This window comes from Nannospalax galili, unplaced genomic scaffold (genome assembly GCF_000622305.1).
Source record: "Nannospalax galili isolate Female #2095 unplaced genomic scaffold, S.galili_v1.0 scaffold1857, whole genome shotgun sequence".
Taxonomy (NCBI): Eukaryota; Metazoa; Chordata; class Mammalia; order Rodentia; family Spalacidae; genus Nannospalax; species Nannospalax galili.
The window spans coordinates 363198-379539 of record NW_008338858.1 but is presented as its reverse complement, the minus strand read 5'-3'; the positions used below and the strand labels follow the sequence as shown (position 1 = coordinate 379539).

Sequence of the window (16342 nt, the reverse complement as noted above, 5' to 3'; positions counted from 1 at the left end):
AGTCTGCGGTGGTTGCAGTGTGTCAGGAAAGCTCTCAGCCCTTCCACCAAGGAACCCTGGCCAGAGGTGTAGTTGTAAAGGGGTTGCTGCACTATCTGTAGCCCCTTTCTGATCTCAAGACAAGTACAGAGTTGAGTTCCAGAAACCCTGAGCTATGGCACTTTCCTGTGTGCACATGAGGGGGCCCAGAGAGAGTCAGGATGGACAAATGGGGCTGTTCTGATCCCTCATGGACCCTCTGCTCACCATTCCACACTCAGCACGAACCATCCTTCATGCCTTTAATTCCTCTCCCCTTAGTCACCTAGGCCAGCTGGAAGCAGAACATGAGGAGGTCAGGGCGGCCCAGCCAGCCCTGGTGCCCAAGCCTCAGGACCACTGGCAGGCACAGTCCGTGGGCTCCTGCACTGTGTAGGGCACCCAGGTGGCATTGGTGGCACAGAAGAGCTGCACAGAGCGACGCTGCAGCCCCACCTCACGGCAGCACTTGCAGAAGCGGGCATAGGTGTTGATGTTGTGGTTGTAGATGCTGGCGGATGGGCACCTTCCATCACAGGATACCAGGTTCACCTGGGGACAAGCAGGTCAGTGAGACAGCCTGGGGAGTGTCTGGTCCCGGTTCCCCTCCACCCCCATCCTCGTCCATCCCATCACGCACAGGAGTGTTGCTCCTACAGTCGTTCTTGCGGATGGTCATGCGGATGGTCACCTTCTTGCAGGAGCGCCCATCCTCCTTACCTGGGGGCGGGTGGGGGGGGGAAGATGGGAAGGCAAAATAGCTGTGCCGCAGATTGGCATTAGGATGAGTCAGCCTGGGGTGGTTAGTGTCATGCTCAGGTTGGTGCTACCACATTAAAGTCCTCCCCCTGCCCCACCGGCCCTGGGTCAAAACTTTTTAACCCAGTAACGTAGAAGGAGGTGGAGTTAGGGAAGGAGGTGGAGTCAGGGAAGGCAATGAGAAGAGGAACCAGTGAGACAGGAACAATGCCTGGGTCCGCTGGATGGGACTACCATCCTACCCAAGTCCCAACACCTAGCTCTCACCCCTGCTGGGAGCCCTGGGCACAGTTTCACCCCCTCTCTGAGCTTCATTGTTCCTACTCTGAGGGCATCAAGCAGTAAGATGCTGCAGTTTCCTGGGTGAATGGAAGGCTTGGGCCCCAGCAGGATGCTCCGCATAGCAAATTCCACAGGGATTTCATATCCATCCAACAGGGGCAGGCGATAGAGACTGACAACGTAGGAGGAGACTCGGGAGAAGAGGGTTTCCTGGCCCACATCTCTCACAGACAACCATTTGCTCACGTGTTCATTTTTGTTTTAGCTCCTTGAGCCGCTTGTCCCGATGTCGTCCCACTCCCACAGAAGCCTTTTTGGACTCCTCCTTCTTGAAATTGTAGTCCCTTTCCTCCATCCCGCCAACCCCTCCCTTGGCTTCCTTCTGTCCAAGGCACAATGACTACCCTATCAGAGGCACGTTTATAATCATGCTGATGAATCGTAAGCTTGTCAACCTAGGGGCCTTCCTCTTCAGGGGCCTTCCACACTGCACTGCAAGCTCTTTTCTCCTTCTAAATATTCACTTTCACATTTCAGTACTGATTTATGACTCAAAGTCCATCCTGTTGTCTACTGCACTTCTCCTTCCGTCATCCCTAAAATGCAGGCTACAGAGGCCTTCTTCATGTGGTGCCCGCAGCTCCTGGGCCAGTGACTGATACACAGTTGGCACTCATCAACTAGTTGCTGGATGCACTACAACTGGTTCTCTGCAAGCCCAGGGAACCCACCAGAAATCTGCTGGGGAGAAGCTTTTCTTTCAACCTCTGAGACTCAGCTCAGAGAGGCAGGCCAACCAAGGGCTGTCCTGGCTGCAACCCTGAGACTAGCTGTGTGTCCCTCCAGCAGGAGAAAGCGTGGTGGCCTTAGACATGGGGAGGTACCAGGTGAGTGGGAGCTGCGCAAGCCAAGGGGATATGGCTTATTACCCAGCATGCACTCTGGGCCAAAGAGCCTTTGCTAGAGGCATGGGGCCTCCTCATCTACCTAACAGAAGGGGCATGTTGGAAACAGCCATGCAGCTGCCTGCCTCCAGTCCTGTGGGCTTCAAAGGGAAGTACCTGAGGGGCAGTGGACACTAATGCATGGAGGTAAGGCTGACAGGGACCATGGAAAACATGGTCCTCAGAAAACTGAGAGGGACATAGGCCTCAGGTCACATGGAGGCACACAGACATTCAGGGAGCCTGAGATTGTGGGTCAGCCACTATGGTCTAGAGCCAAGCTTACAGTAGGTAATACTGACATAAAGGGGCTGAAATTCTGTAGTTCTCCGTGGACAGGGTCTGAGCATCCGTACAAGGAGGATCAGCATGTGGACAAAGGTCACGAGCCTTATTGGTCTGTTCACCCATATGTGGTTGATTCTGGTGCTCAGGGTCCAGGAGCCAAGTGTGAGTACAGAGCTCTCTGTGACAGGCCAGGTCTCCATCGAAGAATCAACATGGGGAACATGTGGGCTGGAGGCCTTATGGACAGAAGGAGGCAGGATGACTGGGAGTGTCTACAGTCCTTTATTTCCAGTGAGAAGCAGAGGCCTTGTATTGGGACAGAACTCATGAACATGTGGCCTCTGGCCACCTGCCTGTTTGTGCCCATGGCGTGGGCCTCATGTCAGGTCACCCACTCCTCTACTCACCCTAAAGAGCTGACATCATAGGTGCCAGGCTGAGAACATGGCTCTTTGGTCATCTTGTCCTCCCACCCCTGACCCCTGGGTCTTCACCACACCCACTCACATGTCCTGCAGCATCCTTCCAGGGATGGTACTACAGAGCCCCCGACCTAGAGGGAGAGAAGGGAGAGTGGGTGGGAGGACTTCTTTTCCAGGCCAGGAGCCAAGAGCTCAGTGATAGGCAAAAACAGTCTCAGAGAACCCAGCATAGTGTCATATGTCTATAATCCCAATACTTAGGAAGCAGAAGTAGGAGGTGATCCACAAGTTCTAGGCCAGCCTGGTCTATGTAATGAATTCTGGGTCACCCAGGGCTACCAAGCAAGACCCCATCTCAAAAACTAACTAAATAATAAATAGAGTCTAAGAGACTGTTTCTTCCACGATGCCCCAAGGCAGGAACTCTAGACTCTGGGCAGGAACAAGCAGGCCAGAGGTGCCAACCTGACTGCTGAACAGCTGGTACAGGGCTCCCTAAAGCCCAGGCAAGGTTGGAGCCTGGGTGAGGATGGGGCAGGCCCAGGGGTTGAGGCGCTGCTTTCCTGTGGCAGCTCCCCTCAGACTCCTCTATAGGAAAGAGGAAGATTTGGGGAGATCAGAGGATCAGGGCTGGAGGAGTGCAGGGATGACCTACTTGGGTCAGTGGCCTGAGCTGTACCTCAGACAGATAAGTCTTCCCTCTTTCTTGGGTTTAGATTCCATCTCTGAAATGGAACTAAGTACCCTCGCAGACCTCCTCCTCCATTACACCACAGGTAAAAAAAAATGATTTGAACAGTTCTTTGCAAATAACTGTGTTAGGGAGTGGGTGGGGTGTCAGTCTATGTGTGTGAGGGTATGATCATGTGTGTGTGTGTGTGTGTGTGTGTGTGTGTGTGTGTGTATGTGTGTGTGTGTGTGTGTGTGTATGTGTGTGTGTGTGTGTGTGTGTGTGTGTGTGTGTGTGTTATTTGAGACAAAGTCTCAAGTAACCCAGGCTGACCTTGAACTTGCTATATAGCGGAGGCTGACCTTGAACTTCTGATCTGCCTGCTCTACTTCCCAAGTGTTGGGATTACAGCCATGGACCACTACGCCCAGTTTTAGGTGGTGCTGGAGAGTGAACCCAGGGCTTCCTGCATGTTAAGCAACCAACTGAGCTACATCTCTAGCTTTGTGTGTTTGTAATCTAAAAAAGATGCAGAAATCTTCACATATCCATTAATCTTAGCAGCCTCATCAGTTCAACTATAATCCCCCAGTCCCCTAGGAATCCTTTGCTTTGAGCTGTATCCATAAAGACAGCCATCTATACCAGGCTGGAGAGCTGTAATCCTATCACAGGACTAAACTATGCACCTGCACGGTACGTGTGTGTGCAAGAGTGTGCTTATCTGATGGCTTTGGGGTGTGTCAGTGTGTGGTGTGTACAATGGCATGCTGAGTGTATTAACGTCTCTATGGAGTATGAGTGGCCAATGATCTGTGATGGGTCCTGGAACAGGTGACAGTGTGTTTGCATGCCTTGGTATGTAGTCACATGATGTGTGCAGGTGTCCGTTGTGAAGTGGATCCAACAACATAAATAGACGTGAATTTGGGGTGCAGTACAGACACAGGCTGCAACACACAGGACTCTGGTCCTGCTCCTCCAACTAGTGAAACTGCGATGCCCAGGCCCGAGGCTGGCTGTAGAGGGAGGAAGCACTGACCTTGACACACTCTGTCTCGTTGAGCGGGGGACAGCTGATGGGTGAGCGGACAAGTACTGCACCCAGGGGAGTGCTGCCGCAGTGGTGGCGGGCACAGTCTGCGATCCAGGATGCTCCAGGCTGGAGAGTACAGAGGTGGGCAGTGGGGGCTCCTGGTCAGTTGGACAGCATGGCCTGAGAACATGCACAGCCCATCTATACTGAGCCCTGGTCTGAGGTCTAGAGAGGACCCTGTTCCTTTCTAGGACTCCCTTCCCATGTGGGCTCAGGGGCTGCTTACCATGAACAGGGAGGTGGTGCCATTGGGAAAGGTGAATAGGCAGGACACATTCCTGCAGGAGCCACAGCAGGCCGCCAGATCCCGAGGGTGCTCGTACTCCTGGTTCTGACAGCCAAAGCAGGGTGAGTGGCATCACCCTTGTGCCCATCTGCACCCTATGTCTATTTACTGTCTGCCTGTCTCTGAGGAAGCCCAGGCCCTGAGGAGGGTCCCTGTAGGTGCTCAGGAAGGGAACGTCCCAGCCTCCCTCTCTCTTGGTCAGGCAGGCATATCACCCTGGTCTCTGCTGGAAGCTCCATTAATGTCAGGTTCAGCTCCAGCCCCAGGGAGCAAGGTACCTCCTCCCTCCCACACTTGGCACTGTGGTCATCACTGTGCCATTTGGAGTTCCATACAGACCCCAATTTGAATCCCAGTTCCTGTGGGACTTATAAGCAATTCAACCTCCCTAATTTCACTTTTTCCATTGAAAGATGGATATAATTCTAATGCTTTTTATTGAAGTAATAGTTATTTAGCCCTTTGTAGAAACCAGGCTCTGCCATGGGTACCTCATCTATAGAACCTGACACATGGTAGTAACACACACATAAGCATCCAAAGCACAGGGAAAGTGCCCAGCATTCACACACTTAATAAATGTGTGTCCCCCCTGCCACACTCCTACCTTCCCAGGCCTCTGCTCTGTCCCTTTGCTCGGCCATTCCCCTCCCGGCCTCTCCTAGCTGGGCCCCTTTCTACAGAGGTCTCTGAAGGCCACTCTGATGCCCACTCGCCAGGCAGACAGAAACCTATGGGGGATCAGGCCACCCTCCTGTTCCCATGCCCTCTGTACTGCCCCTACCGCCTCACAGTGCACGTCACAAAGCACAGAGGTGATGTTGATCTGGTAGAAGCTGGTGAGGGGGTCCAACACGTCCGTGCAACGAGAGGTGTGGCACACGCCATCCACGGACAGCTCCACCACTGTCTGCCCTGGCTGCATCACGCCCAGCTCTCGGCTCAGGCACACAGGGGCCTTCACTGGGTGGGTGGACAGGAGGAATGATCCTGGAGAGCTCAGCCACATACCCTAGCCTCACCCAGCTGGCTCACCTGAGGTTCCCCCGCCCTGGCTCTCCCCATTGCCTCCCCTTTTCCACTCACCACACTTGTACTTGGCGCAGCCACACATGTTCTCCACGCTGTGCATGAAGTCCTCGTCCAGCTGGGACTTCTCCCACTGGGGGAGACAGGGGTGGTTAGCACCAGGAGTAGGGGCCCAGCCCCACCCCGATGAACAGTCTGTTACCCGTACCCTCTGTGTGCAGTGGGCAGGAGGGAGTTGGTGTATCTGGGGACCCTGGGCATCCTGGAAACTCAATTACTCTCTCCACTCCCCAGGCTCCTCCCCTCAGCAGGGACCATGCTCAGCTGCTGGCACAGAGCCCTGCTTGGCTCACACCTTACCTACTTCCCAGCTTTCTTTATCAGTTTCAGGAAAAAGAAGAAGGGATGAGGGACAGAACAAGAAATATGCGCTAGAGCAAGATGAGGAATATATAATCCAGAAACAATGTCCATCACTTTACATTTTCAAGCATTTACACACACACACACACACACACACACACACACACACACAGCCATGCAGTATGGAGGTTAAGGGTATACTCTCCCTGGAATCAGAGCTCTGGATTCCAGTTCTGGCTCTGTGATTTACAAGCTTCATGACCTTTATCTCAGCTCCCTTGTTTACGTATTTTGAGACCATCACAGAATCATCTCTTGGGGTTGTTATAAAAAATAAAATGAAGTTTCAGGGGAACTGATGCCCTCTTCTGGCCTCCACGGGCATTGCATACACATGGTGCACTTACATACATGCAGGAAAAACACTCATTCATATAAAATAAAAATAAAATTGCTGGACATGGTGGTATATGCCTTTAATTGCAACACTTGGGAGGCAGAGGCAGGCAGATCTCTGTGAGTTCAAGGCCAGCCACCATCATCACCATCTTCACTACCATCAACACCTTCACCACCATCACCATCTTCACCATCATCATCAATCATCTTCACCATCATCACCATCTTCCCTACCATTAACACCTTCACCACCATCACCATCTTTCCCACCATTATTACCATGTTCACCACCATTACCATGTGACCATCACTATCATCATCATCACCATGTTCATCACTATACTTATCACTATTGCCCTCTTCCCCACCATCACCATCTTCATCATCACCATCGTCATCTTCATCACCATCACCATCTTCCCCACCATCACCATCTTCATCACTATCACCATCTTCCCCACCATCACCATCTTCATCACTATCACCATCTTCCCCACCATCACCATCTTCATCACTATCACCATCTTCCCCACCATCACCATCTTCATCACTATCACCATCTTCCCCACCATCACCATCTTCATCACTATCACCATCTTCCCCACCATCACCATCTTCATCACTATCACCATCTTCCCCACCATCACCATCTTCATCACTATCACCATCTTCCCCACCATCACCATCTTCATCACTATCACCATCTTCCCCACCATCACCATCTTCATCACTATCACCATCTTCCCCACCATCACCATCTTCATCACTATCACCATCTTCCCCACCATCACCATCTTCATCACCATCTTCATCACCATCACCATCTTCATCACCACCATCACCATCTTCATCACCATCACCATCTTCATCACCATCACCATCTTCATCACCATCACCATCTTCATCACCACCATCACCATCTTCCCCACCATCACCATCTTCATCACCATCATCATCTTCCTCACCATCACCATCTTCATCACCATCACCATCTTCCTCACCATCACCATCTTCATCACTATCACCATCTTCATCATCACCATCACCATCTTCCCCATCACCATCTTCCTCACCACCATCACCATCTTCCGCACCATCACCATCTTCATCATCACCACCACCATCTTCCCCACTATCACCATTTTTACCACTGTCCATCTTCCCCACCATCACCATCATCATCTTCTTCATCACTATCATAACCACCTTCATCATCTTCACCATCCCTACCATCTTCTTCACCACCTCCACCATCACCACCACCATCTGCAGGATCAGTGTACTTATTTTTCAGCACAACTCTGAGGTGTGATGAAGCCCATTCTTCATAAAGGAGATGCAGTGCCCAGAAAGCCAGGAGCAGAGCTTGGGACACATATGTTGATCAAAACCCAAGGCTCTTTGCATAGATTAAAGGAAGAGTCTCCAGGGGAGGGAAAGAAGAGAGGAAAGGTAAAGAGTAGATCATCAAGGGTAGAAAGGGTCAGGGTCTCCATACCAGATGACATCTGGGCACTGGGATTGAGTCACAGTCACACTCTGAAAAACAGGAGAGGCCAGAACCTACCTCACCAAGGGTGCAAAGTCCCCTGGGGAGTCCTTTCACTGCAGACCAGCCCCTCTTATAGCACAGCTCCAGCCTAGCCCAGCACAGCCCAGGGAGCTAGATGGGCAGCAAAATCTCAGCTTCCCTTCATCCCCATATGGGGGCCACGGCTTTCCTGCTCCTCACTGGGTGTTAAATGAGGTTAAGCAGGCAGATGGAGATGGCTCACAGGTTTCCCTCCATCCCTCAGGTTCATCCCTCACCCTAGAAAGGTGTCATGATGCCAAGGGCAAATAGAGTTTCTCAACTTTAAAAAATTATTGTATTTATTATTTTCATTTTGTGTGTATGTGTGTATCGCCTGCATGTAGGTAAGTGCACCCGTGTCGTGCAATGCCCGTGGAGGTCAGAAGAGGCTGACGGATCCCCTGGGACTGGAGTTACAGTTGTTAGCTGCCATGTGGGTGCTGGGATTTGAACCTGGGTCTTCTGCAAGAACAACCAGTGTTCTTAACTGCTGAACCATCTCTCCAGCCCCGAGTTTCTCAATTTTTTAAAAATAATGTCTTATGCAAAGCTCAATGCTTTTCACTAGTGATCACTGATAGTCCTGTCTACCTCTCAAAAGAATCTGAACACACAGATCATGTGTACTATCGGGCAGTTGCAAGAATGACTTTTTGAATGGGAAACCATTTGTGATCCTGTAGAGAAAGATGTCGGGTTACTTAGCACTGAATGAGGCAGGAGGAGAAAGCTCCCTGCAAGACCTGGGGTGGGGGGTGGGATCTCAGTGAAGCTGTCAGTGGTGGGGGCCCTTTCCTCCACCCATACCTGACTGGAACTTACCACAGGACTTGTAGGGGCAGCAGCGGTCTGGGCTCCATACCTCTACCAGGGAAGTGCCCATGCCACACTGCACCTGAGGGCAGCGGAAGCTCTCACACACTGGGGTGCACAGAGTGGGGGACACAGGTGACAAATTAGTGTCAGTTGCCTCAGACTTGTGCAAGCTTAGGATGCGGCACTGGCTGGGTGGGAATACCTCCCAACTCCACCTTATGCCCCACAGTGGACCCAGATACCCCCAGGGCAAAAGTCTCCCAGAGCTACTTTAGGAGGCCTTGGTGCCCCTTCCCAGGTGGCCCTGCGTGAGCTGTCCGGGACTCACCACACTGGTACAGAGGGCAGCAGAGCTCTGTGGTGTTCTTGTGCACAGTGAGCGCCTCCCCTTCCTGACACTCGGGGATGGGATCTGGACACTCACCACAGCCTGAAGAGGAAGAAGGTCACCACTGTCGTAGAAGTCACAGAGGTGGAGGGTTTTCAGGGATGGGGTGGGGCGCTTCAGCTACCCAAAGCAGCATTTTGGAATCTCAGGTGACTCCCCCTGTCAATAGAACCCAGACTGCCTGGCCCTGAAAACATGCCAGTTTCTCAGGCTCAGTAACCTAGGGGCAACACATGCAGGGTTTCCTCTTCTTTCCACGCTGCTTTCTGGCTGGTGTTTTCAGCCTCCTCCCTCTGCCTCTCACACAAACACCCCCAGCCTTTCCTATAGCCACCTATGGACCTGGGAACAAGGAGGGGCCAACATGAGGCCCCAGTTACCCACCACAGAAGTAGGACATACAACAGGAGTCCCCCAGGCGTCCAGCGATCAAAACCTGGTCCTGGCGGCAGCTGGGGACCAGCTCTGCCTCACACAGAGCAGGGTCACACTCTGGGAAAGAACAGAATATAAGCGCTGACAGCAGGCCCTGCCCAGTCTCCGGCCAGAACCTCCAGCTCACCACCTGCTTCTCAGGTCCACCCCCTCAATCTCCTGCCCCAACCTCTCACCGCAGCTGTAGCTGGGGCAGCAGGAGTCCTCCTGGAAGTGGGTGACGAGACTGTGGCCTGGGCGGCAGGTGGGAGCAAGACCCTCACACAGAGTCTGGTTACACACTGGGCCAAGTGCAACACGACTTGTCACCTGGAGGCCAGGTGTCCTCTCGGCTTTCCATCACTGTAGGACACCTGGGCTCCTAACACGCCCCCATCTCCCATTCCTGAAAAGTTGCCTCTCAAGGTCCCACAAGGATGGGACAGAAGAGAGACAGACACTCATCTAGATGTGTCATGTACTGGCTGCCTTCAAGTTAATATTAACATCTGCATGCCAAGGTTCCCAAGTTGGGTGCTACAAGCAGCTAGCTGAACAGCCTCAAATTGCGGGAGAGCATGCGGTGTTAGTGATTTACAGAGCCTACAAGAAAGCTGCCGAGGTGCCAGCCAACCCTGTGCTTTTCAGCCCCACCCACACCAGCCCACGCCTCAGCTCCTGTACCCCAAACCTGGTTCTCCACTTCCCCCAGAAAACACCCCAAAAGATGTTTTACTTTTTCCAGGCCTTACCCCAGTTGTCAAGGTTTTCCAGTGATGTGGAACCAGCTACCTGTCTTACAGTTGAAGGCCAGAGAAGTAAAGAGTAGAACTCACCACAGACACTCCCTGGGCAGCAGGGATCTTCTGTAGGCTGGAGCAGGATCACCTCTCCAAAGCGCGGGCAGCTCTCAGGCCGGGGACCAGGGCAGTCCAGGTCCACAGAGATGATGGTGTCTGGGGCTTGACACTGCTGCTGGCAGCAGCCGCTGAGGGAGCTGTTCCAGGTTTCTCCCAGTGCCCGTGGCACCCCTGTGCTGTCAGTGCAGGCTGCAGCGAGGGCACGTGGGGGTTCAGGGGGACTAAGGAAGGAAGGCAGGACCAGACTGTACCAGGCTAGGACCTCTCCACCCAGAACATGGACCGCCCCAAGGCAAAACTGGAAGGATGTAAAGTGGCCCCAGCCACATGCAGTAGAATGCAAAGGAGGCCCTAATGTGAGACCCGGCCCGGGGCCCCACTTGAAGAGGAGAGGGACTTACCGCACTTCTCCTCCGGGATGCAGAGTGCAGAACGGCGTCGGTGCAGAATGGTGCCTTCAGAACACACACAGCCCTCCCCCAGTACCTGGCACTGCTCTGGATCCAGTGGACCCAGTAGCCCATCCTGGCACGTTGTAGGGGGTTCACAAGCCTTCACACATGCCTGGTAAGTGGAGTCACTGGAGCACAGAAAAGCTGCAAGGGTACAGGGAGGCATGAGGCCTAGTGCCGTATCCAGGCAGGGATCCCCACTGAGGACTGTCAGTGTAAGAACAGAGGGGGACAGGGGATGGGTGCAGAGCATCCTCTCACCTCAGGAGTGCTTGCCTAAGGCAGGGTCTTAGCATTGAACCCCCTTCCTTGGCAACAAAGAGTGGTCCACAGACCAAATACTGTTTATTGTATGCTTTGCGAATAAAGTTTTAGTAGAACACAGATGTGCTTGCTCATTTTTGTGTATTTTGTTGTTGTTTTGTTCTTTGTTTTAGTTTTGTTTTGAGACAGGGTTTCACTCTATAGCCCAAGCTGGCCCCAGAGGATTACACATGGTAATCCTCCTGGCTCAGCCTCCCAAGTGCTGGGATTAACAGGTGTCAGCCACCATGCCCTATTCATTTATATATTGTCTATGACTGGTTTTGAACTACAGGGATAGAACTTAGTCCTCAGACAGAGGCCACACAGCTTGCAGAGCCTCAGTAGTCACTATTTGGCTATTTTAAGAAGTTTACCAACCTCTGGGCAAGTGTTTTTCAATTGTCTTAACTGTAAAAAGTGGATTTGGGGATGTGGTCCAATACACACAGCATATGCAATAGTGGCCCACAAGCTTCCTGCAAGAATCCATTGGGTGTCTTGGAAATCCCATTTCTGGGACCCCATCCCCCCACCAAGAGAACCTCTGAGGGGACCCAAACATGGACACTCTTTGAAGTTCCCTGTGTGACCAGCTAGGATTGAGAATTGCTGCTGAACTGAAACAAAAGATCTTCCCGCGTGTAATGCACACTAATATTTTGTATTCTGTTGCAATGTAAAAATGCTGCTGCTGTGTTCCCCAAACTGATTTCATACCCTCTGCATCATGGTCCACAGACTGAAAAATACTACTCTGTGTACATTCTGTCTTTTCCTCATCTGTCATATAGAGTTGTGGTCTTCCCAGGAACCATTCCCAGCCTCTCTGGAAACCAAACTGCTCCAGCCCAGGCCACCTCTGCCTTCCCTAACCACTAAAGGAATGGAGGCAAAGAGGCAGATAGATCTCATTTCCATCCTCAAGGAAGCATGAAGAGACCCACAGAAGAGAAAGATGAACAAAAGGTTAGCCAAGGGAACTATGGGCCAGTAATCAGGTGACAGGAGATGTGGGGCACTCTACACAGGTTATCTCCTACTGACTCAAGACTCTCTAAGAGGGAACAGTCATCACTGTGCCCACTTTATAGGGCAAGGACTCAAATTAATAAAAAATAAAGTATTGCTTATTTTCATGAATATGAATAGAAACCAATTTGTTCATTAACTGATATCAAATACATAATGTGTATAATATAAAATTTAAATACAAATGTAAAATATTTACAAACTTATATAGTCAATGAATGAAGAAATGCCTGAACTTGGGAAAGTATGGACTTACACTTGGCTCTGGGAGCCCCTTCATACACTAATGAGATGGGAACAGCAGTTCCACAGGAGGAGACGCCCAACCCGCACTCACGGCAGTAGTCGGAGCCCCGCCATTCAATGCACACGTGGAATTTATGGCACATAGCCACATACACGGTCAGTGCCACACAGGGCTGCTGCACGTACTTGGTGTCCCGGATCCACAGCTCACAAAATAACTCTGGGGGGACCTGGGAAAATGCATTTGGCAGTGCTGCCCATTTGGCACCTGATAACCCAGGACAGAACCCAGCCCTGCTCAGAAGACCATTGAGCTCCTGTAGACGGCTGCTGCCCTCCCCAGCCCAGGACTTCCCCCCATGCCAGACTCTGTGGGCACCTACAAATCGGTGACAGTCACTGAAGGTGCGATTGGACACCATGCGGAGGCAGGGTGAGCAGTCAGCTGTGGCACAGCTATCTGGGCGGAAGCGGGTCTGGCCCTCTGATGTCAAGGAGCTGGGCACTTGCCAGCTATCCAGAAAGGACGCAGGGTCCTCTGCCTCACCCACCACAGAGCCATCCTTCAGGGTGAAGTCATTGGCTGCATCTCCATCACAGATACCTGAAAGGGGCAGAATAATCCCAGTAGTCGCAAAGCTCTCTATCACACCATGGCCTCTCACTCTGAGTGCTCATCACAACTTGGTACTGCTGCCCTCCACGGGATAGATAAGGGACATGAGGCATGGACAGCCCGCAGACCTGCTCTGTGGGCAGCGACTGTCCTTAGGAAGTGCACACCAAAGCATTTCGGAATAAAAGGGCATAAGGTCTTGAACTTACTTTCAAATGGTTCAGAAATGCATACACACTACACACGTGTATATGCTACATATAGGTATATATTATGTGTGTATTGAGAGAGAGAGAGAGAGAAGCAAGTGAGGCAAAATGTGAACAATGGTTACATCTGAGTAAAAGGTAATGGGTAATCCATTATTTTTCAACTTCTGTATCTGACATGTTGAAGTGAAAAGTTATGCCCACAGAATCTGCTTTACTAGAGATTTCTATCTAATTTTAACACCTATTCCCTTTCTTTCTGGAGTCAGTCCACCTGTTTTTCCCAGCCTCCCTTGCAGTTGGGTGTGCCCATGTGACTGAGCCCCGGTCCATGGCATGTGGAAGGTGAAGGACACCACTTTTAGCCCTGGTCCATAGATACTACACGGCCCTCTTCCCTCTGTGGAGTTGGAAGCTCACACTGAGCATTGCAGAGCCACAAGATGGAAGGACTCTGGGACTCTGGCTTATGGTTGGTTGTTTGGGAATTTATGTGCACTGGAAATAAACTTATGGTGTGTTAGGCCCTGGGATGGAAGCAAGGATGTGGCTTCTCTGCTACAACTTCTTTTTTGAGACAGGGTCTCCCTATAGCTCCAGCTGGCCTAGAACTCCCTTATGTACACCATGCTGGCCTCAGTCTCAGAGATCTGCCCACCTCTGCTTCTGCCTCTGCCTCCCAAGTGCTGGGTTGAAGGTGTGTGCCACATACCCAGCCCTACTACAACTTCTGAGGTGACTGTACGTTCCCCTCCATCTCTCACACACCAGGTCTGTAGGCTCCAGATATGCTTTTTCTCGCCTGTGATTTTGCTTGTGTTGTTCCTCCTGCCTAGAGTACTTCCTCAGATGTCCTTTCCCCCAGGTGCCACACATCCACCCACCCATGACCGTCTCAGGTCTGCTAACAGCAGCTAGCTTGCAAGTGTGTCTTTTACAAAGGATTTTAGCTGAGTTCCAAGATGTTTCCCTTCAGATTCTCACTGTTGCCTAGCAGGGGGTCCGGTGTATGTATCAAGTGTTAGTTCAGACAAAACGGGCATGCAAATGATCTGACTTCTGTTCTGACATCGCCCATCACTACTTCTGTGAACATGAAGCATTATTTGAGGCAAAATATGTCGATTTTATTAGCATCCCCAATAGCCACATTTTGGGTCTGAGTTTTGAGTCACCAAGAGGTGTTGCAAAGGTATCCAAGGGAGGACCTGGCCTGCCTGGCTCCTGTTGTCTTCACCAGGGATGAGCACAGGATGATAGGAAAGGGGAGAAAAAGGAAATGGTGATGATGGTAGTGGATGGTGGCTGTGGTGATGGTGGTGGTGATAGTGATAGTGATGGTGGTAATGGTGGTTGTGGTGATGGTGATGGTGGGGGGAGTGGTGATGTGGTGGTGGTGGTGGTGCTGTGTGAAAGTAAAGCTGTGTTTATCGATAAGACATAAGACAGTATTTTGCCTATTTGTTCTCCAGTGGTTGGTACTTAAAGGGCGGAGAGAAAGAGAGTGCCCATGCCACACACCTTCACAATCATGGCAGTCTGTCATGGAGTGTCTCTGCAGGAAGCAACTGTGCTCTGAGGAGCCCTAGCTGTATATGTCATGGCAGCTCTGTCACATGCCCACAGACAGTCATTAGACCTCTCCAAGTCCCTGTTCATCTCTGGTTCAGTGGAGATATTAAGGGCCACCTTTGAGGACTGCTGTGTGGGTGACCTGGGGTAACTGTGCTCAGAGAGTAGAAGTGCCTGGTGAAGGGCCCCAGCACAGCCCCACCTAGAGGCTGTCAAGGCGCTGACAGACAAACCTGGCTTAAGTCGAAACTGACAAGGGAGCCCTGTGCTATCTCTTTGCTAACAGCTTCAACCCCAGAACATTAACATTAGGCTTCCTTGCCCTGGCAGCTCTATTGGTTCTATCTCTGGCCTGGTACCATATCCAACATTTACTGGTATAGGGAAAACTGTCTGGTGACAGAGATAGACCAGGGAAGTACTCCCCTCCCACAGCTGGGTCCCACCTCACCACACAGGCCACGGCCCTGGGCCTTGCTGGCTTTGCTGGTCTCCAGAATCATGAGTCCTGAGCTGTGGAGCCACTGGATCTGGATGTGTGAGGGCGTCCAGACTATATACATGTGGCCTGTATCCTCAATTTGGAACCCATACCTGCTTATGGGTGGCCACGCGATCTGCGAATCCACAGTTACCTTGAGGGATAAGGAGTTCAATGTGAACACAACTTTCTACCTGCCTACAAACCCAACCATCCATTTAACTCATCTAACCATTTATCCAACCAGCCACCCACCAATACCCCCATCTTATCTACTCACCTACTCGTATATCCTTCAGTGGATCCATCCATTCAGCCATCCATCTGTTCATCCAATCATCCATCCACCCATCCACCAATTCACCCATCTGTCTATCCATCCATCCATCTGTCTACCCCCCACTCACCCATCCATCTTTCTATTCATCCATCCATCTACCTATATATCCATCAATGGATCCATTCACCCACCTACTCATCTATCTATCTATCTATCTATCTATCTATCTATCTATCTATCATCTATCTATCTATCATCTGTCATATATCTATCATATATCTTCTATCCATCCATCCATCCATCCACCCACCTACTCATCTATCCATCTTTTCATTATCATTCTGTCCATCTGTTATCTGACATTCACTAGGCACCTAGAGTCAGGCTGTGTTTTGGGCACATGCATGCAAGACATAGTCCAATATAGCATGGATGAATTCTGAAAATATTTTTATGAGAATACCCCAAAAAAAATCAGAAATGCCACGACAGTAGGCAGACTGCCTCTCACTGTCTGCGTTAACACAAACTCTTAGCCCTTCTA

The 16342-nt window shown here is 51.1% G+C and overlaps 1 protein-coding gene across 1 annotated transcript in view; it reads right to left on the bottom strand.

Annotated features, from left to right (window-relative positions):
- Positions 1 to 268: 268 nt before the first annotated feature.
- Positions 269 to 16342, bottom strand: part of Otog (otogelin) — a 78888-nt gene continuing 62814 nt past the window's right edge. Inside the window, exons 40-56 of the mRNA XM_008833396.1 lie at positions 15489 to 15672; positions 13024 to 13244; positions 12732 to 12870; positions 11009 to 11203; positions 10584 to 10796; positions 9945 to 10049; positions 9718 to 9825; positions 9274 to 9375; positions 8952 to 9050; positions 8055 to 8095; positions 5852 to 5927; positions 5550 to 5728; positions 4706 to 4810; positions 4426 to 4545; positions 2799 to 2844; positions 659 to 738; positions 269 to 570 (exon numbers count right to left, since the gene is read on the bottom strand). Of these exons, the coding sequence (XP_008831618.1) occupies positions 370 to 570; positions 659 to 738; positions 2799 to 2844; positions 4426 to 4545; positions 4706 to 4810; positions 5550 to 5728; positions 5852 to 5927; positions 8055 to 8095; positions 8952 to 9050; positions 9274 to 9375; positions 9718 to 9825; positions 9945 to 10049; positions 10584 to 10796; positions 11009 to 11203; positions 12732 to 12870; positions 13024 to 13244; positions 15489 to 15672 (2214 nt within the window). The 3' untranslated portion in view covers positions 269 to 369. The remainder of the gene's footprint in view (positions 571 to 658; positions 739 to 2798; positions 2845 to 4425; positions 4546 to 4705; positions 4811 to 5549; positions 5729 to 5851; positions 5928 to 8054; positions 8096 to 8951; positions 9051 to 9273; positions 9376 to 9717; positions 9826 to 9944; positions 10050 to 10583; positions 10797 to 11008; positions 11204 to 12731; positions 12871 to 13023; positions 13245 to 15488; positions 15673 to 16342) is intronic.